The sequence below is a fragment of the Berghia stephanieae genome, chromosome 2 (genome assembly GCF_034508935.2).
Source record: "Berghia stephanieae isolate SIO BIC M18660-M18661 chromosome 2, UCSD_Bste_1.3, whole genome shotgun sequence".
NCBI classification, from domain to species: domain Eukaryota; kingdom Metazoa; phylum Mollusca; class Gastropoda; order Nudibranchia; family Aeolidiidae; genus Berghia; species Berghia stephanieae.
Window position 1 is genome coordinate 78,596,283 of NC_088361.1, and position 27,745 is coordinate 78,624,027.

Sequence of the window (27,745 nt, forward strand, 5' to 3'; positions counted from 1 at the left end):
TTTTTTTTTTTTTGTTTGTTTATTGCTTTAGGTCTCTTCCAACACAAATGAGGTTATATGAGAGACCGCTGAAACAAAAAAACAAGCAATCTAACAAAAATAGTACAAATGTAAATCAAAATCATAACCTAAAGATATAAGCTAAACTATAAATAACTAAGAACAAACAGGCAGAAGATTTACAGAAAAAAAAAAATATCCCCTGTCAAAAATACAATCACAAACCAAAGAAGCAGGATAGGCAGTAAAGAGAAGAAGAAACGACATCACTATCGGATCGTACACCCATGCGAACATCATAGGTATATGATTCAAGGGTGATGCTCCCATCCAACCACCCGCACAACAACATTCATCAATTATTTTTTTGATAAATGGTAAGAAGGAATTTGAATTATTCTCCTTTTGTTCAGAGTGCATCACATGATAATTTGCATGATTTTATTTTGTTAATAGTTTTTTAAATCAAAATTTGTTTATTGTAAGAATGTATTTTTATGAGAATGATAAGAGCCATTTTTCTATTTCTAAAACTCAACTTTTATCATTGTGAAATTACATAAATGTGAAAGATGGAATGTTCAATACAAATATAATTATATTAAATAAAACAGATTTTAATACAAGTCTAAAAAAAAAATTCTACCAAATTCAGGGAGGCCACCATAAAAAAAACTTGAAAAGCAACGGACATGTCGCGGCTCTTAAAAATGTGAGAAATTTACCAGCACTGACAAATGATTATACCACAATTACAATGTAGTAAATAATATACTGACCCTTGCAAAAGTCGGAATAATTGTAATCATCTAAACAGCCAGTAAATAAACTGGTCAATTTTTTTTTTTCCAGCCAATCGTCTTATAATCTTTCAAGAAAGTTTTTATCAAGCTGGAAATCTGAATGCAGGTCAAACATCCAGATTTTCCAACTAAAGCCTGAAAAGTGGCACCCTTGAAAAATGTGACATTAAAGCATTTAAAAGTGACAGAGTGAGAATACCAATCATTTTGACAAAGGACACCTCTTTACACCGAGGCTGGCGATAAGTAGTTTGTTTGTTAGGTCATTCTAAGGAATCTTTTAGGTCATTTCAGAGCCAGTTAATAGCAAGATAATAGAAGTTTTAAAAGTGTTAGAAAGCTGACAAGCACCTTCAAAAAAAAGTAAGACAAAGGCGTTAAGTATAATAGATTTGGGCCCAATTTTATGGAAGCAAACTGGATTTATTTATTTACTAGTCTATTAAATGACTTGCTAGTCTTAAGCATAAGCGAAGTAAGTGACTGAAATAAAATACAATCTTATGAACGTTTACTAGTCTCTGACTAGCTAGGATCTTGCCTGGAAGTGGGCACTGTAAGGACGGTGACTAATTCGGCTACTTTGTGCTGGTAACAGCAAGCTCTCTAGTACATGATGGCAGGTAAGATACCAGCCTTCATACTTCGTTTGTTTGTTTTTAAGGGTTTTACGGCGCTTGCAACACATTTAGGTTATATCAGCGCCAGTAAAAAGGAAGAAAATGGGATAGTAAAAAGTTCTAGAATTACTATTAAAGCACCCAAGAAAAAGTAAGACAGGGGAACTGGGAACAAATAGAGATCAGAGGCAGATTCCAAGAGCAAACCATCAATGTACTTAGTTTGAGATCACCTATAAGTCTCATCCGGACACAAGCACAAAATCCAACAAAGAGGAACACACTCAAATGCTTACATTATACATTAAAAATAACAAACATAATAATACATAACATCGAGATGATTTACAAGGAAAAAAATATCATTTCCCAAAAAAATAACTATGCATTTGACTGTTTCCCTCCCAGCTAGGACTCAGGCCAGGGCCAGGACAAAACCAAGTAATCTCATTCCAAGACAAAGACAGAAAGCAAGTTGGAAAACAGATATAGGGGATAGAAGACACAGCAAGTACCTCCCTGCCCACTATGGGAGGTCAGGAACCCCACCCAGCTTCATACTTTCAAAACAAAAGATTTCCAAAGAGGAAATTAGCAACACATCAACTTTAGATAATATTTCGTTCCGTGTACTTATCTCAGTTTTTTAAAGCCAGTGTCAATAGCAACAGGACACTTTTTGCCTCAGTCATTCATAACCGACATATTTTCCTTCCGAATCGAAGCTCTTGCAATCTAAAAATAGCTGCTATCTTGTCGGCACTATGATGTATCCTAGTAACTAGTCTCAAACTAAGCTTGAAGTCCGGCCTCAGCAAATGATTAAAACTTGGCTAGTCTTGCTTGGTCAGCTCAAATGAAATCCGATTTTTTCAAGAACTTGACTAAAGTCAGAGACTAAGCGCTAGTCCGCATTCATGGAAATGGGCCCAGAGGTAGATCCAAGGTGTAGCTGGTCTGAAACCACATAAAAGTCCACCACTGACACTGCTACAGATCTCACCAAAAGGGATACACTTAGGTGGTTCAAAATAAGCATTTTAATAAATATCTATCAATAAAGTTATCTGTAGTAGAAAAATGATTACAAGAAAAAAAATCATCTCTTACAAAGAATATAAACTATCTGAATGTTTCTCTTTCAGAAAAGACTTAGGCAATACCAAACAGACCCTTTCCAAAAAAAAGGCCACAAAGCCACATGGAAAGGACTAAATGATTTAAAGTGATGGAAAAGATGGCAAGGCTGTGGACAGATGAAAACCTCACCAGTTTTGTTTTTTTAAAAGGGGGGGGGGGGGGGGGGGGGCAACATACCACTGCCTCGGCTGAGGTAAACAGCAACTAAAAAATATTTTTTTTTGTTAAAAGCCCCTCAATTCTGTCAAAAACAACCTTATCTGAAGACGACTATTTAATTATTATCTAAAGAAAGTTATTTAATTATTCATTTACATAATCATATTCGTACACCCATTCAAAGGCAAAATAACATATCCAACAAGTAGTAAAACAGAATTTGTGATTTATATGTGTTGCTCTCTTTTTGACACATAATGGCATTGGGTAGGAATAGTACAATCATTACATTTCAATGTAAATTTAAATTTTTTAGATATCATTCTGCCTTGGGATGACAGAATACAATAGAATCGATGTACTTAAGTGATTATTCACGTACCATTTTATCAAACATTTGTTAGTGAATGCAAATTGTGATTTTAAAAATGTTTCAATAATTTGATAAATAATTCAATTGTGAGCTTTCTTCATAAATTAATTTTAGCCACTGGCAACAATTTGTTTACGATAAAAACCAACAAACTAGATTAATGATTTATGGATACTTACATATGCAATGAATTTGTTATAATCATACTTGAATTCATTAGGTTAAAAGTTTTAAAACTTCTGAGGGTCTTTTGTTGTTTTTTCTACTCAGATCAACTCGGTGACTTAAACTTCAATGAATCAAATGCCTGATCTGCTGCAGACAATATTGATCATAAATCTCCAATCCTCTCCGCCATCACCTTTCTTCTTCAACTTAATTTTATTCCTAACAAATGAACAACATTCTACTCAAAAATCAGAGTAAGATAACTTTACAAGTAAAAATAAGTAATATTGTTTAAAAACAGAAGATGAAAACGCAAATTTAATTTTTTTAAACAAAAAACAATGGACATAAAATAAACTACAAATAAGATATGTAGTGGTTCTCAGTACGAGCAAAACAAACATTTTAATTCAATCAAAAATAAAAACTAGAAAAAAAAACGCTCAGTATATTTAACAAAAAGTGTAAATAAATATATTCTAATCATTTTGGCCTTCAGTATCACATCAGAGGGGGAGAAGGTTAAGGGAAGAGTAAAGGACAGTAAGGGTCAAAAAGTGAATCATTTCAAAAGAATATTTCCATATTTACTTAAACACTTTTCAACATCTTCACTGAATATAAAAGACTTCATTTATATTTTTTGTTTGTTTTGAGACTTTTAACAATGCTTGCAATATTTTTATGTCATTTCAGAACCAATGAGAAAGATGAATCAGTAACCACTGATAAACACCCAAGTAAAACAAAAGGGTGTAATTTAAATAGGTACAGAAGTACAGAGTTTGTTTTTTTAAACTATCTGATAAAGAATTGAAACATCTAGTTTGTTGCATAGTTTTCCATCACTAATCAAGTTTTTTTGTGGTTAAAATTTCAGGAAGATGCTATAAGCCGTTACAATACAGTCGCACTTTTTGTAGAATTGGGGGGGGGGGGGGTTTCTATTTGATACAGAAGAGTAACTGTTTCCAACTCTCAGAAAAAGATTCCAAAGCGAGATGGAAAGGAAATATGACATATTGCAGACTGATTCTATCTGCCTATGGCCAATGTATAGTCAGACTAAATAGATATCCAGCCACTGTAAACAAGACGTCTATTAAACTAAAATATAACAATTCGGCATCTTATTCCACCAGCACAAAATATTCTGTATTCAAGGATAGTTTCAGAAGTTCAAAGGCCCTTGAAACAATTTTTGGAGGCCACAACTGTAGCTTGGAAAAAGCCTTCGATTTTATATCTACCAAACATTCTTTACTTGCAGAAATCGAAAGAAAAAACGTATACAGCATATGTCCAGTCTGAAATCACTGAAAGGGAGACAATCAGGTAGTTTTGAAGACACAATCACTCACAAATAAGGTGACCTAAATGAAAATTTAAAAAAATTGTCTCTCACAGAAAATCATGACTGAATGTCTTCTTCCCATCAAACTATGACAGTCAGGACCTGGATTCAGTCAAATCATCTCATTCTGGGACAAGGAAAGAAAGCCACACAAAAAGGGAAAGCAATTTAAGAAGATGCAATGTAGTAGGAGTCCTTCAGAGCCAGAGCCAGAGTCTATCCCAGTTTCTATAGTGTGAAACGGACAATAGCAATTGCTAGCTATCCTTTAGACAGGGCACTAGTCTATTGCAAAGTACCTTCCACCAAACCAAACAGATCCAGATACTCAATCACTGCTGGGGGGGCAGGGGAGTCAGAAAAAAATCTTAACTTTACCAGAGATCAATCTCGGGTCCCTTTGCGTGTGAATCAAGTGCTTTTACAACTGAGTTCTCCCAGAATTTACAATGTAGGATTAAAATATTATTCCAATGACATTCAAGGACTGAAATTGAAGGCCTTTATTTTTCAATCAAATTAAATTTTTTACAATAAAAAGGGTCTTTCATTTTTTTAAACTTTTGCCAGGCTTTATTCTCAAAGAGCTGCAAGCATACAGATTAAAAAGAAAAAATTTTAATTTCAAAATTTAAGTTTTCATCCAAGAATATACTTCCGGTCAGATATAAGAGGAAAAAAATTTAATATGAAAATATTCCTCTAAATTATTGAAGTGAACAGGATTTTTTTAAAAGAATAGCAAATAAACCAAAACAATAAACCTCATCAATAGAAAAAGATCCCATCAAATTGTTAATTTCTTTCCCTTTCTCCCACCCTCCACAGAAATGTATCAAAACCAAGAACAATATTGAGCTATTATTTACATTCATAAATTTTTAAATTTTCATTCCCTGGCTCACACCAAGTTAAAGCAACAAACTGTACAATTCAACAATTGATAATATTTGTATCAGCCATCTGTATCGAACCGCTGTCTTTTTTCAGGAGGTTCCCCTTGATTGGAGGCAGGTGGAGGAGTTACAGATGATCCTTCTGCGACATGCTCATGTCTACTTGGTGATCCAGGAGGCTCTTGTTTTACAAGTTCTGATTTTTGAGCAGGCAATGTAATTAGTGGAGTTGTTGACATTGACAATGAACCACTGCAGAAATCAGAAGAAAATAAAATAAATGAATACATTCTGCAAATTCCTTTTTTACTACTGCTACTTCTACTATCATTATAGGCATCTGGTTTGTGTTGTGTTGTGTGTTTGTGTGTGTGTGTGTGTGTGTGTGTGTGTGTGAGTATGTTTCAGCCAAAGTAATTTGTAATTTAAGCATTTAAAGACTACATAAGTTTTCAGCATTATTATTATTATTATTATGTAGTACTGGTTTTAGTAGTGGCATTGTGATAACGATGTGGTGGTGGTTGTAGTTCTGCCGTTGTTTTTAAAAACACAGTATATGCAATGTTAACCAAATAGCACATACTGTGTTCTTTAATCGGCAGAGTTGTAGTGGTGTTGTTGATGTTGTGACGGAGTCGGTTGTGGTAATGGTTATAGTGAAGACGATGGTGTGGTGGTTGTATTAGTGGTTGTGGTAATGATGATATGGTAGTAGTTTTATTCATGTTGTTAATGGTGATGACAGGTTGTAGTAGTGGTTGTAGCGATGATGATGATGATGATATGGTGATCATTGTAGTAGGGGTGGTGGTAATGATGATTCTGATGTGGTATTTGTAGTACTAGTGATGGTACTGATGATGATAATTATGATTTTAGTGGTGATGATGTGGTGGTAGTGTTGATGATGTGGTGGTGGTAGTGTCAATGATGTAGTGGTAGTGGTGATAGGGATGATAATTATTTGTTGGTGGTCGTTCTGATGTGGATAGAGTGGTGGTTGCAGTTATTGTGGCAGCGATGATGAAGTCATGGCAGTGGTCACACTAGAGGAGGTACTGATGGTGTTGATATCGTGGTGGTAGTAATGATGTTTTGGTAGTGGTTGTAGTTGGAGTGATGATATTGTGGTGGTTGTAGTATTTTTCGCATTGGCAAAGATGGCGATATGGTGGTGGTTGTAATGGTGTTGGTAATGATGTTGATTTGGTAGTGGTTGTAGGAGTGATGGTAGTGATGATTATAAGGAAGATAATGAAAAATGATGCGAACATCGTTGTAGTGATGATGATGTGGTGCTGTTGGTTGTAGTAATGGCGAAAGCAATGATGATGTGGTTTTGGTTGTAGTAGCAGTGGTAGTGATGATGTTGTCAATCCCGCAGTCACTTTGATTTCTTGTATGGTGAAATAACATTAGTGCTCCACCTCTTTATCCTCAAATCAGAAAAGGAGCAATTTATTGCAGTACAAGCAGTTGAGAATTATACAGCTCTTTTTTAATCAAAACCTTATTGTGAAAAAATTGTAATACAGTTGTTTAAACTGTACAGAGTAAAAAAATTGCCTTCCATGATCAGATTGCTAGTCGAATTTTGATGTACTCAAAATGCATTTTGACATACTATTTTTTTTAACAATCTCTCGCAATTCTAGAAGTTTCAAAGGAGTTTTCAAGGATTCCTTGAATTTAAGGAGGCCGCTGGAACTCTGATGTTAGTAATAATAAAAGAAGAAGAGGAAGAAGAAGACTGATAATACTTTTGCTCAAATTTGAGTTATGGCACAGGCTCATGACACATAAATCATACTTTCAAATGTGTACCTAGACAATTTTGAATAAACTCTAATACTACGAATTATAACATTAACTAAAAACCTATAACATTTACATATACAATACTCATTAAAATCTGAACTTGAATTTAAAGACAACACCAAAAAATCAGCCATTCTATGACATGACGAAAAAAGAAAAAAAAAAGAAGAAAATTGAGTGAAATCATGGCAAAATCATAAATACCCTGGTGTGAAGACTCCTGAGGCTTGTAGAGCAGCTGTTAGGGGGCCAGGCCCTGATCCCTGATTGGTTAACTGGTACACAAGTGGCGATAACCCTGCTATATCTGCACTATTCAGTAAATCACCTATAAATAAAGCAGGATCATTCCCATTAATTAGCCTCTTGAATAATATTCAAATTGTTTTTTTTAATTAAAAAAAAAATTAAAAATTTAGATATAGATTATATAATTGTACTGATTAAAAAATTTGTTAATTTTTAACATTCGAAGGACACACATTTTCATTACCAAACTAGAAATATCAAAGGTGTAATAATTTATTTTCAAATATCATATTTGTCAGATCATAAGATTTTCCATTCTTTTCTGCCAACTCGAGTCCTCCATATTCTTGATCATACATAATAAAAAATCATAAATTGAATAAACAATAAATGTTTTAAAAATTATTGCAAGGCATTTTGTATCAAATGTCAATTTATGGTTGCTGTCTGCTAAGCAAATGAACAGCTGACAATAATAATTACATCTGGCAATCATACAACCTAAAGGTATTTCTAGTTTAATAGATATTTATTTAAAATCAGTTTCAGATAGGGAGAAAAAAAATACAACAGAATCGCATTTTATTTACAATGGTATGGCTTGGAAATTAAGAAATTGATGTCAAACATTAAATTCTGAACATACTTTTAATTCTCTATTAACATCCTGTCAATATCTAATAAATGACACTGTGGATGATGTATCTTTCGGAGTGTGATTTTAGAAGTAAAGGTCTAGATAGCAGGTGGTCTCCACCTATGTCCTTTGCAGATAATTTCATACCTGAATCACTGCAAGGAACAGTGAAGAAGAATTTCTTTTAAACAAACCTGATTGTAAAATTGCTTGTATTGCTCCCTGGGCATTTTGACTATTCGGTGTGGCTATAGAAACACTAGGAGTATCAAGAGCTGTGCCTTGGACTTTAGCCTGAAAATAGTGAATAAATTAGAAAATTTTAAAGGAACGAATAAGAATTTAATCAAATTCATAGCTGGAATTTAAAAGTTTCAGACGTAAAATGTGAAATGACATGTGAGGAAAAATTTGAGAAGCTTAAAATTCAAAAACTGCTACGAGTCTTGAATTCTGAACTGAATTAATAGAAGCTCTATGAGGGCAAGAGAATATGACACAGGACTATTTCTGTGTTGACATTGAATTATCACATTGACGTATGGAAAGAATGGAATTGTACTTGATATATTATCAGCATATATAGATAGCTGTAACACGCCTAACAGGCGTATTTTGTTTTTGTTGGCTCTTACATTTACGTGATTTGAGTGATTTTTATGGAACATCACGCCTGGATTTAATACCATCTAATTTGTAAATTCTTTGGTTTTATTGATATTCATATTAACGGTCTCTAACAGAGGGTTTTTCTAAAATTTTCAAATTCAAGTATGGACTTTCCAAAGTCAAACATACGACTCTGCTTATACTTGAAAACAAAATGAATCAATACCATGCATCATTCCTCAAATTAAAGCTTGGCATTAGTCACGTAGTATGCTACTTCTTAACATAGTCTCCACCTCTCTCGATAGCCACAGTCCACCTTTTTGTAAGGCCATTTATTCTGTCCTTGTAAAACTGAGCTGACAGAACTTTCACCTATTTTTCACAACTGTCTTGGCTTCTTCATCATCTTCAAAACGATGTCCCCTCATGGCCTCCTTCATTGGACCAAAAAGATGAAAGCCTAAAAATGTAAAATCTGGTGAATACAGAGGGTGAGGCAGAAGTCCATTGATTACCTCCCTTTCCTTGACACATTTTCATGAAGAAACATTACTCGCTCCATCTCCAAATCCAGTCTGACAAATTCTTGCTTTCAGTTGCTTCAATGTCTATTTGTACCTGCTACCATCAAAAGAAGTTCTTCTATCAGATCTGATCAATGCTCTGACTTTATTTGATTCATCGAGTTGACACTGCCTGGATGGCGACCATCACAAGATTTGTCAGATAAAGACAAGGTTGAGGGGGTTTCAAGTTAGATGTTGGATTGCATCTCATTTTCTTCTAAATGACAAGATACATGTTCAACTCACCTAAAAACACTGCCTCTACAAAATGCCTGAGTTTTATAAACTTTCCCAAGGCGTGTAAAAATGTTACTCGAGGTGTCTTCTTCGAAAGCAAGAAAAACAATGACAGCTTCCTGTCGCTGACTGACATTCAGAGAGTATGTGTGGAAGTTCAATTGAGCTAAATATGACGTCACATGAAAAAGAAACGAACTCAGTAAGACATTTGTCCCTTTACTTTTTGACTCACCCTCGTAGTTTTAACTTCAATTTATTAACAGTGATATTGGAAACTTTATTCACTGTGCTTTATTTTACAACTTTTAACAACTACCTTGTATATAGATTAATTTATAATACTAATTTTGTGAACAGACTCAGGAAGGGTAGACAACAATGCCCTATCACCACCGTCATCGGTCACTGTCCAACCCCATGCCCACTACCCCTACGACCTCAATCCTCATTTAAATTATTCAACACTCATCCCCCATCCAATCAAATCACTTTAATAAATATTCCTTATCATTCTTTGCCAAATGTCATCGCTGTCTGTGACAGACATTATGAAATGAAAGACCACAGTGACAGCAATTCCTACAGAAACAGAATCGTACAGACTAAAAATAACAGCAGCAACAGAACTATTTCAAGCAACTACAACAACAACAATAATAATAATAACAACTACTAACTGCACATAGTAATCATATAAAAATTGGATTTCTAAATGTTAGATCGTGCCATAATAAAACTCAAGATATAGTCAACATAATTGAAGACCACAAAATGACTATTTTTCATCACCTTGGAAACATGGTTTAACCATTCATACGATGATCCAGTTCTGGAAGCGATTACACTCAAAGGCTTTAGTGTTAAACCATTTTCACGCATTGAGAGGAAAGGTGGTGGAATTGCAATCATTTACAACTTGTCACTCTTTGATAAGATATCATTCCACCATGATGATTTTAGAAGCTTTGAATATACTGGATTTGCCATTTCATTGTATTTACCGTCCACCACCAAGCCAACAAAACAATATAACAATCGATTTTTTATCAGAATTCTGTGAATTTATGTCTATTCAATCCATAAACAAAAAGCATAATATTTTTATGGGTGATTTTGATATTGACTATTTCTGAAACAAAAATGAATCTAAAGTATTTCGGAAGTTTATTGAGACAAACAACTTTATCCTACATGAAAGTGGTCCCACAAACAACCATGGCCTCACAATAGATAATGTGATTTACAGATAGTAAACATTCTCTCTTCACCTGTCTTTGAAATTTTTTTCGACCTGCTTCTGGACTCGCAGTGTTTCAAAAATAGGCCCTAAAAGAGCTAAATTCAACAGATAATTTGTTTAACATTCACTTAAAAGAGTAATCAACTTATAATAATTCATGGTAAAAACTTGAATAATAATCTATATATATATAAATGTTCACATTTTTTTATTGCTTTCTCTTCCATTATTTTGTCACATGCCTCACATTTAACTGAAGCTTTGTAAATTCTTTGCTTTCATAATTCATGGCTTCAGGAAACAGATTTGTGTCATTAACTAAATGAAGAAAATAACTGCTTTACCTGAGCAACAGCAGGTGCTCTATCTGGTATGACAACTTTAAGGCCAGGCTTTTTTGTCGCTGTGGACTGTGGGGTTGACGATGTTGATGATGTGGCTATTACACGAGGAACCTCTCCCGCCATATGCAACGCTACAGGATGGGCTTGTCCAGCTACACTTGAGGAATCAGTGTTCACTGTCACTTTTTGTTGTGTGAGCCCAGAAGATATGCTGATTTGAGCAGCTGAGAGGAAAAAGGCAAACAACTTTAAAAGATTATTCCAGTTCTAGATTGTGATTTTTAAAAAATCAAAATCAAAAGTCCTCCAAGCCTATTTATTGATGAATGATTCTCTTTACAACCAGAAAAAACCACATGAAAAATATATTTGATTCTAGGTTTGTTTTGTTTTTTAATCTAAGAGGATTTATCTGTGAGAATAATATCTTAAATATTAAGCACCAAGTGAAGTTGCTAATATAAAATTATCAATTTTAGACACAAATTACTATCTTAAATAGAAACTAAATATAAAGTGTTCAATTTCATATACAAATTCTAAGACCAGTATTTTGAAATTCAAAATGTATATCCAAATAGCTACCCAAAAAAAAATTGACATCTCTATAACTTAAAGACTATCAAATATAACATCTCCCTTGTATTTTCCCCTTTAAAGAAATTATACAATAAAAAAGTGACAATAGTGCAGTACGAACTCCCATAGTATAGCATGATAAAAAAAAATTTTTTTAATTTAAGAGGTTATTTAACAACAGCGTTGAGTCTATCACAACCCATTCCTTTAGCATGGTAATTAGTAATACTTTAGCAATTTACCGGTCTTGTTGCGCAATGCTTAATGAGAACACAGGTAAATATGCAAAGGTAGGTTTGGTTTTTGACAAAGCATGCCATGTTAATCAAAATTGTATAAAATGTGAATTATTGTGGAATAAGATTCATGTGTCCATGACCTGATTCATTTTACTTCTTTTCGAAATAAGGGTGTAGTGACAATTCTGTGAGAATGTGAAGTTACAAGATCAGATAACACATTCTTTTGTCATTCATGACCACTATACACATGTAATGTTAATGGTAACAAAAAAATGGAAAATAGAATTTCAGACAAACAAGTAAAAGGTTGCTCTGTATTACTAAATATAAATATATATATATAGCTAATGCAAAAGATATGTGTAGTATTGATGGGTTGTTCCCATAGAGGCCACAAGCGGAATTGGTTAATTGGAACAATTCTGGTAAACCGTGCTGTACCGTATAGGCAGCTGGAACTGTTTTCAGGGGTCTCAACTCAAAATTTAAAGCCACTGAAAATGTTTGCAATTGATTTCCAAAAAGCAAAATATAAAAAATTGCACAGGATTATGAGACTATTATTACTAATATTATTATTATTATTATTATTATTATTATTACTATTATTATCATTATCACATCACCATCATCTGCATGAAATTTATAAAGAGGCCATTCATATACTAAAAAAATAAAATCTACTTCAGCTCTCTTTACACCATGTTATCAGACTCGTCATTATATAAGTTTTAAAAAAAGAAAAAAGAAGTAAGGATCAGCTTTTCGTCACACTACTATAAAGGGAATGAACCAATTATGTTTACCCATATTTCCTTAAATTATCTTAACTTGAATGAGGATATGTCATTACACTAAACTCAAGCCAGGACCAAGACAATTTTATTCTTACATGAGGTTGACTTTTTTCCTCTTTACTTTTTGGTATTTTCTGCATTACAAAAATCAAATTAATATAACACACAGTGAAAGCATTAATATAATCTGGGGACATTTAGAATGCAAAATATGATTAGATGAAAAATTTGGTGTAAATCTTAAAAACCAGGAACTGAAAAAAATAATAATAAATATGGTGCTTGAATTTCAGTGAAACATCATTATCGCCTTTGAAGGAGTAAATCTTCTACTTATAGTAACATGAAACCAGAAATAACCGGAAATCTCCACCCCACAGATCAGCTGTGAATCACTGAAATTTTCGGAAATCATGGAATTCCCTGAAATTGAGAGCTCTATGTATTATATAAATCAATTTTAGCTTGATCACATGGCCATTTTCCAATTGCTTACTAACTTCCATGGTCATCTCATAAGAGGTCAACTGGAAATAGCCCATCCTTCTTCCTGATGTCGTACCAGACTGTTGCATTTTTCACTTATCATACTAGTCCAGCTCTTGATGTCATCTAGCCATGTTCTTGGGGAATGACCTTTTACCCTCTACTTTTCCTTTGGAAATAATTTTACATATTATGCTGTTATGCCAAAGTATTTCACTTTCCTTTTCTTTAATGTTTTCAATTACTGCAGGTTGAGAATATTGCACACCCCTTACTAGTCTTTTTTTGTTTCCAGCATACTCTACCCATGCACTGAAAACTCCACATTTCAAATCCAGCTATTTGCCTTTCGAAAGTCCTTCTTTAGTGTCCGTGTTTTTGAGCCGTACAAGAGAGCAGAATGTACATTAAATTTCAGAATTCTGATCCTTGTTGACATTTGTTTGTTGTCCGGAGTATGGATGGCTTTTAGTTCTCCAAAACGTTTTCTTGTTATTTTGGTTCTTGTTCAGACCTTGTATTTACTGGAGTCTTTTCCGTTAAAAGTGCAAACAAAGAACTTACCTTGAGGTCTACTAACTGGATTAGCAATTGCAGCAGAGGGCTGTAGAACTATTACAGAGCCACCACTTGCCATGCTAGCTGGTGCGGCTGTATACTGAGCAGCTGGTGCTTGAATAGGAATTTGGTATTGGACTGAGGACTGCTGATATAAAATTAAAAGAAATATAGATCAATACATAAGCCATTGTTCAGCTGAACTTTATTCTAAACTGAGAGAATATTATACATAATCAAAAAATTAAATTATATCAAAATCAGAGAGCATCTCCTGTACATGCTTACCTCATGTTGAATTCATACTTATATTAACATGATATGAAGTCTCTTTTGTGTGTGTGATTGTGTTTTTGTTATACGAGTGCTGTCCCACAGAAAACTGGAAAAAGTCATTCAAATCGATTATTGTTGTCCTATTGTAACAAAATTTTCACACAACGTACCTTGAAACATACTTTATTTCTCAACATAATCACCATCCCGCTGGATACAGAGGGAAGATATTGTGGCCATGATTTTCTTCATCAACGGCTGAACCTTAAACTTTTTCAGGGGCGGTGAAGACATGTGCCTCCAAACCAATGAATCCCTCTTTGTTACAGTGGTCGTGTGATGTATCCAAGTCTCGTCACTTGTAATAATGCTACTCTGGAATGCTTCATCATACTGCTTGGGGTCTCCAGAAGCATTTATGACTCTAGCGACAACTTGACAGTGATTCAACTAATTATCAGACACGTCAACTCACTTCGTCTTGTGGTCAGCAGTCAGTTCTTTTGAGACCCATCAAGCAGAGACCTTGCAATAGTGTAATTAATAAAAGACTATTCTTTGGGCAGAAGACTGAAATATCCAAATGATTCTGATATTTCTCAGATTTTAAACCTCATGTCGGTTTGGATGAGTTCATTAACGCAACTTGCATTGTCCTCCATCTTTGCAGAAAGACAAGGGCCTGGGTGAATTTTGTCTTGGACGTCTGTATGCCCAGCTTTGAACTTACTGCACCACTCATATACCTGTGACTTTCCTAGTGCTTTCTCGCCACAAACTGACTGTATTTCAGTGTGAATCTCACAAGGTTTCAGACCTTTTGCAGCCAAATTACAGATCTTACCTCTACCATTGACCATTTTTTCAAAGGGGTAGCCATGATTGTTGAGCCACTGTGTTCTTTTTAAATGTGCGATACTCATGGTGCGCTATCAGAATTCCCCAAAATGATTGCTCTTCAAGAGTGAGTTTACAGAATTGAAAAATGTTTTTAAAATACACTGTTTTACCAGTTTTCCATGGGACAGCCCTCGTATAATATCATAATATTAAAATAAAGATATTGTATAAATTTCACCAGAAGGTTATTATATCACCATAGCGATCTATCTGCAATAATCAACATTAAAATAACGAGAATAAAATTCATATTTGGATACTGATATCCCACTGTAAGGTAAAATACAACAGCCAATGAAAATGCAGATATCCCACTGTGATATAAAATAACAGTCATTGAAAGTGTCGTAAGCTGTGAAGTCTCAGTCGACCCCATTGTTGCCAATGTGACCAAGCATCTGATGGGGAGGATATGCACCACTGGAACCATTATCCAGGCAAGCTGCTATAGCAGCTACCAAGACCCTAAACCGCTTTGCACAAAAACATCTTGCGGCTGCTTTCTTTTTTATTGTCATTGCCAATGCTGAAGCCAGGGTCTATAAAATGATTCCTGGCCTCCAGCCCATCAAATCATCCAGATTGACTTCCCTTGTTTTTTTTTCTCGCATTTACCTTTTATATTTCATTAAGTTTTAGAAGTACTGACATATCAAAATGACACTATATCAATATTTTAATACAGCCCCAACATGGTCCCATGAAGTCCTTCAGAGCCATTCGACCCATGGAGCTGGTGTTTATCCCAGTTTCTAAAGCGTGAAACGGACAATGGCAATTGCTTGCTACCCTTTGGATATGACACTAGTCTATCGCAAAGTACTTTCCACCAGATCTAACAGACCCAGCTACCCAATCACTGCTGGGTGGACAGGGGTCTCAGAAAAAATCTCAACTGCACCAGAGATCGATCTCGGTCCCTTTGCGTGTGAGGCGAGTGCTCTACCGACATAGCTATCAGGACCCCCAAAATATTTTTACAAATCTAATTTGAAAATGGATTGAATTAGCATTATGAACAACAATAATAACAAACCTTTAATCCTCCATCATTCATAGCTCGAGCAAATTCTGCATCAATTTTTCGATAACTCTCATCAGTTCTGGGAGAAATTGGGAAATCATCATCATCTCCATCAAAATCTCCACCTTTACTTTCTTTCTTGTTCAACATCTGATGATTAAAATTAATTGTGACAATATCATCTACTATGAAGCGACTAAATTTTAAATGGAACATAATAATCTTTCAAATAATCGAGAGTTTCTTAACAGACAATAAATTAAGAAATTGACCAAATCTTAAATTCTTTTGAAATACTGAACTTTTTAATTCAACTTTGTATTACACACTGAAAGAAAGCAAATTTGATTTCTTCACTCGGATTTCAACAGTTTCAATGAAATAACTGGCATATATTCAGTGGTCACTACTGAATCATTCTCCTCTCCTAATTATCAACATTGCTGGGTATTGGGCAGAGCGCAGCGGGATAATGGTTTAAGGGGGTTGGTATTGTTGAAGAAAAGCAAGTGGCATGAGTTATCCTGTCGATGTCAAACTCGTTTCCAATATCATTGTAATTCAACTTCTCGATTTTTTCCAATATAAATCTCATCTGGAAACTGTAATTTATCTTTACCGTTAAAGTCTCTCTTTTTTTTTTTTTAGATCTAGGCATTCTCATATTCCAGGTTCACTTTCTTTAAAATAGTTTTCCAGTGCTGAAGTTCTTTTACTCAACAGTGGTGGGTTATTAAAAAGTCTGACAATGACAAGATGGGTTATGAGATGTGTTGACCACAGCATTTGTTTGTCTTTCAATATTAGAGTCCAACGTGAGGGTAGGAGGTGTGAGAAGGAAAAAGAAAACAATGGATTACAGTGACTTACATCCATGATATCCTTATTGGTCTGACTGACAACTGAATCATTGTACTCTGTGTATTTCAGCAACACTTTGTCCATATCAGAACTTGCATACTGATATAGTTTATTGTTACTTGTGAAAATGATGAGAGCAATTTCACAATCGCACAAGACACTCAGCTCATATGCCTTCTTCATCAAGCCAAATTTTCTTTTTGTAAAAGTAACCTGAGGAGGAAAAAAAAGATCACACTCATTTAATATTACTCTCCTCGCCATATAAAAAGGACAATGAATAAATAAATCAATCAAATCCCTACGCCTCAGAAAAAATTACCAACAGTTAATACCATATGCAATAAATAGTTTATAATTAGGTTCTACCTAGAATGCATGGCATTATATTTTGCTTTCCCATGCAACACTGAGTAATGAAGGGAAGCTACAGGTTAAGAAGAAATACTTTGTATGTCCAGAGGATTTTGAAGTTTCATTTTTGCACAATCCAAGATTTTGATTTTCTTACACGTTATTGTCAAATGGCTAGTTTATTCAAACAGATATTTAAAGCAAATAAATGTTTGCAGAAACATGTTCTTTATTAACCTATAATATTTAAGCAAATAAGGATATCTCTGGTCTCTATATATATTCTCCATTAATCATTAATATTTAACATTTAATTAAATTAATTAATCAAATTAAATTAAATTAAAATGTCTTTAAAAACAAAATATAATATAAATCTATAAGATGAAAATCTCTTCTATCTGCTAATTATGTTTTCATCATCTAATCAATGAATAAGTGTGAGATGAACCAGGCTGAAAGCATGTCGATGTGTTGTCAAAGACGACTACAAATAATATTTAAATACATTTGGTTGACAAACCTGACTATGGCATAATATGTCATAAGGAATTTACATTTTTTTTAAAAAACAAGGAATAAAATCTCTTTCATGAAACTTTTCACTTACCAAATTTCGTTTCTGATAGTAATTATTAGCTGAAAAGGATATCACTTGTCAACTAATGCAAAGCTTTATAAAAATAATAAAGCATTGCTATTGCAATTCATTTTTTATAATATTTCATAATCAAAAGGATGACTGATTTAATGTTTAATTTACCTGGCGATTTCTCTCATCATTGATACGGGCAATTTGGATCTTCTTTCTCCCCATGTCTGGATAGAACTAAAATTGCTGAACCAAAATGACCTGGCAATGCAAAATTACAGTAAAATATGTTACTTTACAAATTAGGTAAAGATTTTTTTCTTTTTATTAAAAATAAATAATAGAAAGGGACAGTGTTTTAAATTGAACATTTCAGTATTCTTAATAATAATAATAATAATAATAATAATAATAATAATAATAATAATAATAATAATAATAATAATAATAATATTAATAATAATAATAATAATAATAATAATACACATTTATACAGCACTCATTCTCGTGTAAAACACAAGCTCTGGGCACTTTACAATATAAATTATCAATTTTTAGTGAAAAAAAAAAAAGATGCAATGAATTTATAGCCAAATCAAGGATTCATAGTGTCAATAAAAGCAAATACAGTAAAGATGTGTCTTGAGATTCTTTTTAAAGGCAGGTAAAGACTTGCACTCCCTCAGACCACGTGGTAGTTCATTCCAAATCTTGGGGCCAAAACAAGCAAACAATCTATCACCAAATTTTGTTCTTGATCTTTTTTCTGAAATTTTCGTTTGGTCATTACTTGATCTTAAAGTGTAATTTTCAAATTTACACATCACCACTGTGCTATACCAGTCAAACACTTATAAACAAGACATGCTGAGTTGTAATATGTGAGCTTTTCAATGGGCAACCAGTGGAGAGAGGCCAACAAAGGGGTTGCATGATCAAACTTTCGTTTGCCAAAAACTAATCTTGCTGCACTGTTTTGCAGTCGTTGTAATTGTTTTATAGAATCCTGAGGCAAGTTGACAAGCAGGGAGTTACAATAATCTAGTTTCGAAAAAATGAGGGAGACAACCAATGTTTTACATGTTCCAATTGTAATATATACTGACGGATCGAACTGATTTTCTTCAATTGATTTACAGAGAGCAGAAATGTGAGCTGACATTCTCATTTCTGAATCAAAATAGACACCCAAATTTTTCACAGTCTTTGAAACTTTGATCTTTTCATCCCCAATCAACACCTCAAGACCATCATTCACCTTCAACTGCCCTCTATTTCCCACAATCATCACTTCTGTTTTTGACTCATTCATTTTCAACTTGTTTGCATCCATCCACTCTTTTAGATCCATCACACAATCTTCCACACGTTTCACAATATTTTCGAGATTTTTAGTTTTATCAGTAGCATAAAGTTGCGTATCATCTGCATAGAGATGATAGCGCAGCCCATGACCAGTGATGACATTAGATAATGGAGAAGTATACAAAACAAAAAGAATTGGACCCAAAACAGAGCCTTGGGCCACACCAAAAGACAATGTATGTTGACGAGAAAGTTTATCTGAAATCATAACCTGTTGCTTTCTGCCATCTAAATAAGATTCAAACCACTGCAAGACAGTCCCAGACAAGCCAAAAGTTATATTAGGTCGTTTAATGAGAATGCCGTGATCAATAGTATCAAAAGCCGCCAAAAGGTCTAACAATGTCATAAGAGAAACAGAACCTTTATACTAAAACATCAAGCAAATCACTCGCAACACAGCACAGAGCAGTTTCCTTGCTGTGGTAAGAACGATAAGCTGACTGAAATTTTTCCCATAGATTGTTTTCTTGGAGATGTTGTGAAAGGTGTCTGAGTACAACTTTTTCAAGGATTTTAGAAAGAAAATGGCAGATTTGAGACGGCACGGTAGTTACAAAGGTTATTTACATCGAGGTTTTGCTTTTTTATAAGAGGCTTTACAATTGCATATTTGTAGTTATCTGGGACTTGTCCTGAGATAAGTGACCAATTTATAATGAGTTATGCAAGGTAACAATTCAGGAAGACATAATTTCAAAATATTAGTTGGTAAAGGATCTAAATAACATGACTTCGAGGGAGATGAACAAATTATTTTAGAAATCTTTTCTTCAGTTGTTTCTTTAAAACAAGAGAGTCCCTGTGAACCCGAAAAAAGGGTGGAAATTTATATTTTCATTTTGCAAGAGGTCCAAATTGTTCCGAATTTTCAATATTTTTCCCGAAAAAAAATTTGAAAATGCATCCGGCTGTTTTTCTATAGGGATTTTAGTGGGTACACACATGCCCTTTTCTTCCCCTAAAAGTTCCTTTGAAACAGAGAAAATTCCTTAGTGTCCCTCATTGATGATAGTTTCGTGTTATAGTAGTTTCTTTTTGCTATTTTGCAGGTGCTTTTATATTTATTCTTTTTTTGCTATATATATCAGTCGGTCAATCTCAAGGCCCGATTTTCTCCACGATGCCTCCGCATTCAGCTTTTCCCTTTTGGCAATTTTTTCACTCTGGTTAAACCACGGGGACGGTTTCCTGGAATTGATTACTCTCGTTGTCTTGGCGCATGCCTTTCGATGACGTTCCACAGAACATCGTCCGTTTTTTGTGCTGTTAGTATATCCATTCTTCCTAGTTCCTCTGACAGATTATTTTTTAAGGAACTAATGTCTATTCTTTTAGTATCCCTTGACACTATCGACTTTCTTTGCTTTCTCTTTGATGCATTTGAGAGTTGCCAGAATCAGATTGTGGTCTGACATTTCTTTTACTATGTTTTTAATTGATTCAACAAGTGAGGGTGCATCAGTGATGAACCAGTCCAAGATGTGTCCCGATCTTTGAGTTGGAGAGGTCACTAACTGAGTCAGGCCATGTTAATTCAGCATATTTTTTATAATTTTAACGAGACTTTTCTTATCAACATCAAACTGAAAATTAAAATCGCCAATAAAAAGTTTTCGCTAGTTTGATGTGTCTTCTCAAATTAAGAGCAAAAGGCAGAGACACCAACTTTAAATTTGTCTCACAGGAATTTCAGACACCACTCAGAGGAATTTCACTGTCGAAAGAGGAATTTCCGCATATAAGAAAAGGGAATTGGGAGATGGTATTTGGCATTGTGTTTACATATTGTGGAGTTCTAAATAGATAACTAATTAGAATTAGATTAATGTAAACACAATGGAAATACAATCCCAAAGTTTCCTTATTTCAAATGAAGTAAAGCTCCAAATCCTAAAGGTAGTGATTGTAGCACTTGTGGTAGTGAGGACGAAGTGGTGTGGGTGGTTGTAGTAGTAGTGGTAGTGGTCATGATGATGTGATAGTGGTTGTTGTAGTAATAATGGTAGTAATAATGAGGGGTGGTGGTGGTGGTTGCAGTAGTAGTGATAGTGATGATGATGTGCTGGTGGTTGTTGTAGCAGTAGTAGTAGTGGTAGTGATGGTGGTTGTAGCCATAGTATTAGTGGTAGTGATGATGATGTGGTGGTGGTTGTTGTAGAAGTAGTAGTGATAATGATGATGTAGTAGTAGTAGTAGTAGTAGTAGTAGTAGTAGTAGTAGTAGTAGTAGTAGTAGTAGTAGTAGTAGTAGTAGTAGAAGTAGTAGTAGTGATAGTGATGATAATGTGGTGGTGGTAGTTGTAGTAGTAAGGGTAGTGATGATGATGTGATGGTGGTGGATGCAGCAGTAGTGGTAGTGATGATGTAGTTGTGACGATTATAGTAGTAGTGGTAGTGATGATAATGTGGTGGTGGTGGTTGTAGTATGTGATGATGATGTAATGGAAGTAGTTGTAGTAGTTGTAGTGGAAGTGATGATGATGCAGTGGCGGTGGTGGCTATAATAGTAGTGATAGCGATGATGATGTTGTAGTGGTGGTTGTAGTAGTACTTGTAGTGATGATATGGTGGTGGTGGTTGTAGTAGGTGATGTGGTGATTGTATAGTGTATAGTGATAGTGATGATGATGTGATAGTGGTGGTTGTAGCAGTAGTTGTATTGATGATATGGTGGTGATAGTTGTAGTAGTGTTAGCTATGATGATGTAGTAGTTTTGGTTGTAGTAATAGTAGGGGCAGTGATGATGATGTGGTGATGGTGGTTGTAGCAGTTGGGATATTAATGATGATGTGGTGGTTATTGTTGTAGTAGAGGTAGTGATGATGATGAGGCGGTGGTTGTAGTAGTAGTGATGCCGATGTGGTGATGGCTGTAGCAGTAGTGGTGGTAATGATGATGGTGGTTATAGTAGTAGTCGTAGTGATGATGATGTGGTTGTGGTGGTTGTAGTAGTAGTGGTAGTGATGATAATGTTGTGGTAGTAGTTGCAGCAGTATTAGTGGTAATGATACTGATGTGGTTGTAGTAGTAGTGGTAGTAATGATGATGTGGTGGTGGTAGTTGTGGTAGTGATAATGAAGTGGTGGTGGTGGTTGAAGTAGTAGTGGTAGTAGTAATGATGATGTGGTTGTGGTGGTTGTAGTTAGTAGTAGTAGTAGTAGTGGCAGTGATGATGATGTGGTGGTGCACTCTAGCTCCCAGAAGCATTGTCGCCCATAAAGTGGATTATTTAACTGTGACCATTGTTGACATTTACATTATAAAATCAATTATTTAATCATAAAGATCAAGACACAAGGAAAAGAGTCAAAAAAGCCATTATTGAGCATTGAGAGACATAATATAAATATAATCTAAATCTGAACAATGAAAGAAAGTAGGATAAATATGAAAGATCCCACTGTCATTGTCCTAGATTTGGAAGCAAAACAAAAGGTCAGTAGTCTGTAGTCAGTAGATGAAATTAATAAAATACTTTAATACAAAAAAAAATAAGAAGAAAAAAAAACTGACAATCTGTATGTAGTCTGTGCTGTAGACTGTAAAAGTAAAGCGTACAGTAGGTTAGTAGGTACTTAGGCTTAGGCGTCTTCGGTAAAGTAAAAGCAGACGGAATGCACAACACCTGACCCCGAGGTCAATCACAATCCGCGTTTGGGAGAGTTTTAGAGTGAAAACCATCTTTTGCATTTGCAATTGTAACCGAAACAGGGAAGTAAACAATCAATAATAAAACTAAAACACCTCATGTCTCATGTCATGACACTTTGAGTTTGGTTCAGGGTTTGTTTACAATTTACACGCTGGGATTCATCATCATTCTCGTACTCATCATAAGAAGAATAGAAGAAAAGGAAGTTTGTAATTGTGCAGCAGATTTCAACTCGAAATTTCTGTTCAATAACAGAATGACCTGAAACACAACAGACATGTTGTTTTTTACATGATTCATTGTTTAAAATAGAATGTTTCGGGAGAGGAAACCCCATCAACTCATGACTGTTCGCTTCGTGGAGCTCTTCATGAAACTGGTTCGACATCCTTGGTTGTTGCTGCATGTCTAGAATTTCTCTGGGAATCGAGAAAGTAACTAAAATAAATGTATTGAAGTACGCGATAATAACCGTCATAATATATTTTAGTACATCGCTTCGTGTATTATTTTGAATCTTACCAAAACAATGCCACGAGATGAATAAAAATATCCAACCTTGTCTATTTTTACTGTCCAGTAAGATTCAGTCGGAATGCAGCAACTTCACTTGTTCTATTTTGGGTAATGGAAATTTCAAGTTGTATTTTTAGAATAACTTATAACTTTTGTTCATCCGCAGAAAAAAATAGTTTGGTATCAAACTTCATTTATACTATTTGATATAGCATAAATATAGAAATAAAATGATTTAAAATAATTATTTTTTAAGTTTCTTTTTACAAATAAATAGTTACATAGTTTGACCAGCAATTTAGTAAATTGTTATCACGGGTGTTGTTTTGTGATATATTGTTGCGCGAGAGTCAAGATCTTGTTGACAAAAAAATGTCTAGATCTATCTATAGTTTATGTCGTGAATGTTGGACTAAAACTTAAATCCTCTTTTACAATTTTGTATTCCGTATTTTTTGGTCTAAATTTTGATGTTTGTCAGATAACATGCGTTTCTCAGGAGATTACGTCAGCAACGACGATTGACGTCAGCACAAGTCTCCTTACCTGGAATGTTGGGAATGGTTGTTTGAGTTGTCGGCGCGAAATTTTAAACTGAGCTAAAGTATAATAAAATAAAGATAATATATGATAAGATAGATAAGATGAACTTTATTAATCCAAAAACAGGAAATTACATTGTGTTTTACATGGCTCAAGGTAAAAGAAAGATATTTAGCAGGATAGATGATTATACAACAAAAACAATAACAAAGTATCAAAGTCTAGTTAAAATTTAGTGCCGTAAAAACATTCAGATCATTCATTCTCATGCTCGCTCTTATATTTACGTTCTCCCTCATTAATTAAAGATGTAGAGTGTTTACTGCTGTTCCACGGCTTCAAAATAGTCTATGGAGCTGTACTCCCCAAGTGGTTCGTAATGAATCAAATCCCCATTTCATGATGTCTATTCTACCTGTTTTGTGCTCTTTTCAGTTCCTTGACAGAAATAATAAGAATACGTATAAGTATAATCTAGCTAAATTCCTATGCTCCAATCTGATTGACTCCCTCTTGGAGAAGGACTGGGTAAAATAAAGTCGTCCCGTTTCAAGAAAAACAAACAAACAGAAGACCATGATAAGAAACCACCATTCGCAACAACAAACAAACAAACAAAAAAGTTTAATCGGTGCAAGTGGCAGGTCTGCAAATATGGAGATTTGGGGGGAGATTGCCGATTTGATAATATATTGAATTGCACTCGGACCTGGGTCAGAATCTGCTTTTTTCTCCCGAAAAGATACCAGAATAAAGCGACGATCACCGAAGGGCCAAACAACAAGGTGTATTAAATGGGACAGTCGTTAAAATAATAATGATTATGATGATGATGATGATAATAATAATAATATTAATAATAATAATAATAATAATAATAATAATAATAATAATGATGATGATGATGATGATGATGATGATGATGATGATGATGATGATGATGATGATGATGATGATGATGATGATGATGATGATGATGATGATAATAATAATAATAATAATAATAATAATAATAATAAAAATAATTTTAATAATTGCACCCTTCCGCCATAATAATTTTAATAATTGCACCCTTCCGCCACGACATCATAAGATATCCTCGCCTAGGCATTCCACGAAGGAATACAGTAGATAATTCATCAAGCACGATGTCTGATGTCAACAGGAATCACCCAAGTTGTCTAAGTGAGCAAATTGGGGGTTAATAATCTTGCCTAAGAAAAACAGGTAGAAAGATAAATCTTGATTTTTGTTTGCTAACGGCCATGCACTCGGTTGTATTCACGTTCAGCAAAAGTCCCTTCGCTTCGCGACCAACCACTAATTTGTCAAGCATGAAACTGCATCGTCCGTATACAAATACATCCAGTTTGTCAAATTTTCACCTCCCTGGTACGTCTTCAATTTCACGGAAGATTATTTCAGTGTACATGTTGAAAAGTTTGGCGATAATCACATCCTTGCCTCACTCCTTTCTTAATATATATATTTTTTTAAATCTGAGGTCTCATTGTCCAATCTCACACATGCTGTTTGGTTCCATTACAACTTTGTCACAAGGCTGAGGTTATTATGCTCAATTCCAATGGATGTGAGTAGTATGAGTACCTTTGTGTTTCACGAAGCCGAATTATTCCCTACCAATCTCAGGTGAAATGTTATTTCTCATTCTTTTCATTGTGATTCGTAGGAGGATCTTTGTGATTTTGTGACTAAAACAATAAACTGTTATTACAGCGATTGCCTAACACTAACACTTCACCGCACGCTTTGGACAATATTATTGGTCGACAAGTGGACATGAAACAGAGTTGAGACAATTTTGAATTGCAAATCAAAACGTGATCCCATACTTTTAAATGATTAGTCATTCAAAATAAACAACAGGAACCAAAACCCTCTCTCTCCCTCTTTCTCTCAGTCCATCACTCTCCATGACCAAAGAGACTCTTAGTAATAAAGAAATAGAGAAATAAAAAATAAATAGTCGGGGTTATTTCGTTTTGGGTATGAGTGAGAATTTCTTCGGACAATTCAAATAGCTGTAGAACTTTGATTATCTTGTGATTGAGTAATGCGTCAATCGCTAATTGAGTGTTGTGAATAATAAAAGTGTTCTTTAAATGCATCCCTAAGGAAACATCGACCAACCCAAGCAGTGGAAATTTATATATCAATCTAACACAATTTATATTATAAATAATATGTTATTATATTATTTATGTATGAAGGACTTCAATTGAATGTACTGTAGCCTACATAAGCTTGTCTATCTCAATAATTCACTTGTAATTAGTAGTGATGTTTATGGGGTGGTGATAGTTGTAGTTGTAGTGGTGGTAGTGTTGATGATGTGGTGGTGGATGTAGTAGTGTTAGTGATATTGATGTGGTGTGGTTTTAATAGTATGGTAGTGATGATGTGGTGGTGTAGGTGGTTATAGAGGTAGTGTTGACGATGTTGTGGTAGTGGTTGTAGCAGTTGTAGTAATGCTGATGGTATGGTGGTGGTTGTAGTAGTAGTAGTGGTAATGATGTTGTGGAGGTGGTTGTAGTTGCAGTGGTAGTAATGATGGTGTGGTGGTAATGGTGGTTGTAGTAGTAGTGGTAGTGATGATGTGGCGGTGGTTGTAGTTGCAAGGGTAGTAATGATGATGTGGTGGTGATGGTGGTTGTAGTAGTAGTGGTAGTGATGATGATGTGGTGGTGGTTGTAGTAGTGATGATTATGTGGTGATAGTGGTTGTCGTAGTATTGGTTGTGATGATGATGGTGCGGTGGTAGTGGTGGCAGTAGATGTGGTAGTGATGATGATAATGATGATGATGATGATTATGGTGGTGGTGGTGGTTGCAGTAGCTGTGGTAGTGATGATGATATGCTGGTGGTTGTAGTAGTGGTTGTGATGATGATGTGCTGGTGGTTGTAGTAGTAGTGATGATGATGTGGTGGTCGTTGTAGAAGTGTCGTAGTGATGATGATTTGGTGATGGTTCTAGTAGTATCGTAGTGGTAATGATGATGATGTGGTGGTGGTTGTAGCAGTAATGGTACTGATGAGGATGTGGTTGTGGTGGTTATAGTAGTAGTGGTTGTGATGATGTGGTGGTGTTTGTAGTAGTAATGGTAGTGATGATGATATGAATGTGGTGGTTGTTGTAGTAGTCGTAGTGATGATGGTGTAGTGGTAGTGGTGGTTGAAGTGATAATGATGAGGTCGTGGTAGTGGTTGCAGTAGTTGTGGTAATGATGATGATATGGTGATGGTGGTTGTAGTAGAAGTGGTATTGATGATGATGTGGTGGTGTGGCGGTGGTTTTATTAGTAGTGGTAGTGATGATGTGATGGTGGTGGCTGTAGTAGTGATTACGATGGGTGATAGTGGCTGTGGTAGTGATGATGATAATGCGGTGGTAGTAGTTGTGGTGGTGGTGGTGAATGCAATAACTGGTAGTGATGATGATGTGGTGGTGGTTGTATTAGTAGTGGTAGCGATGATGTGGTGGTGATTGTAGTAGTGGTAGTGATAGTGCAGTGGTGATTGTAGTAGTAGTCGTGGTAGTGATGATGATGTGGTGGTGGTAGTGGTTGTCGTAGTAGTGGTAGTGATGATGGTGGTGGTGGTGGTTGTAGTAGTAGTGGGAGTGATTATGATATGGTGGTAGTTGTGGTAGTAGTGGTTTTGCAAATGATGAGGTGGTGGTGGTTGTAGTGTTAGTGGTAGCAATGATGATGTGGTGATGGTAATGGTTGCAGTAGTTGTGGTAGTGATGAAGCT

General features: G+C 34.9%; 1 protein-coding gene and 1 long non-coding RNA gene across 8 annotated transcripts in view; one reads left to right on the plus strand and one right to left on the minus strand.

Moving 5' to 3' along the window:
* Nucleotides 1–23,554, minus strand: LOC144965589 (myocyte-specific enhancer factor 2C-like). Of its 7 annotated transcripts, none has more exons than XM_078901107.1 (9): nucleotides 23,434–23,554; nucleotides 18,063–18,152; nucleotides 16,955–17,158; nucleotides 16,097–16,234; nucleotides 13,891–14,032; nucleotides 11,223–11,446; nucleotides 8,415–8,514; nucleotides 7,539–7,662; nucleotides 1–5,765 (listed from the first exon to the last, which is right to left on the minus strand). In XM_078901107.1, the coding sequence occupies exons 2-9, from the start codon at nucleotides 18,114–18,116 to the stop codon at nucleotides 5,573–5,575; spliced, it is 1,179 nt and encodes a 392-aa protein (XP_078757233.1). In that variant the 5' UTR covers nucleotides 18,117–18,152; nucleotides 23,434–23,554; the 3' UTR covers nucleotides 1–5,572. The 7 variants fall into 7 exon arrangements, with proteins under 7 accessions (XP_078757233.1, XP_078757234.1, XP_078757239.1 ...); XM_078901108.1 differs by having other exon boundaries at nucleotides 23,470–23,542; XM_078901113.1 differs by having other exon boundaries at nucleotides 13,891–14,029; nucleotides 23,434–23,528.
* Nucleotides 23,411–27,745, plus strand: part of LOC144965590 (uncharacterized) — a 4,758-nt gene continuing 423 nt past the window's right edge. The window contains exon 1 of the long non-coding RNA XR_013644065.1: nucleotides 23,411–23,535. This is a non-coding gene — a long non-coding RNA (uncharacterized LOC144965590). The remainder of the gene's footprint in view (nucleotides 23,536–27,745) is intronic.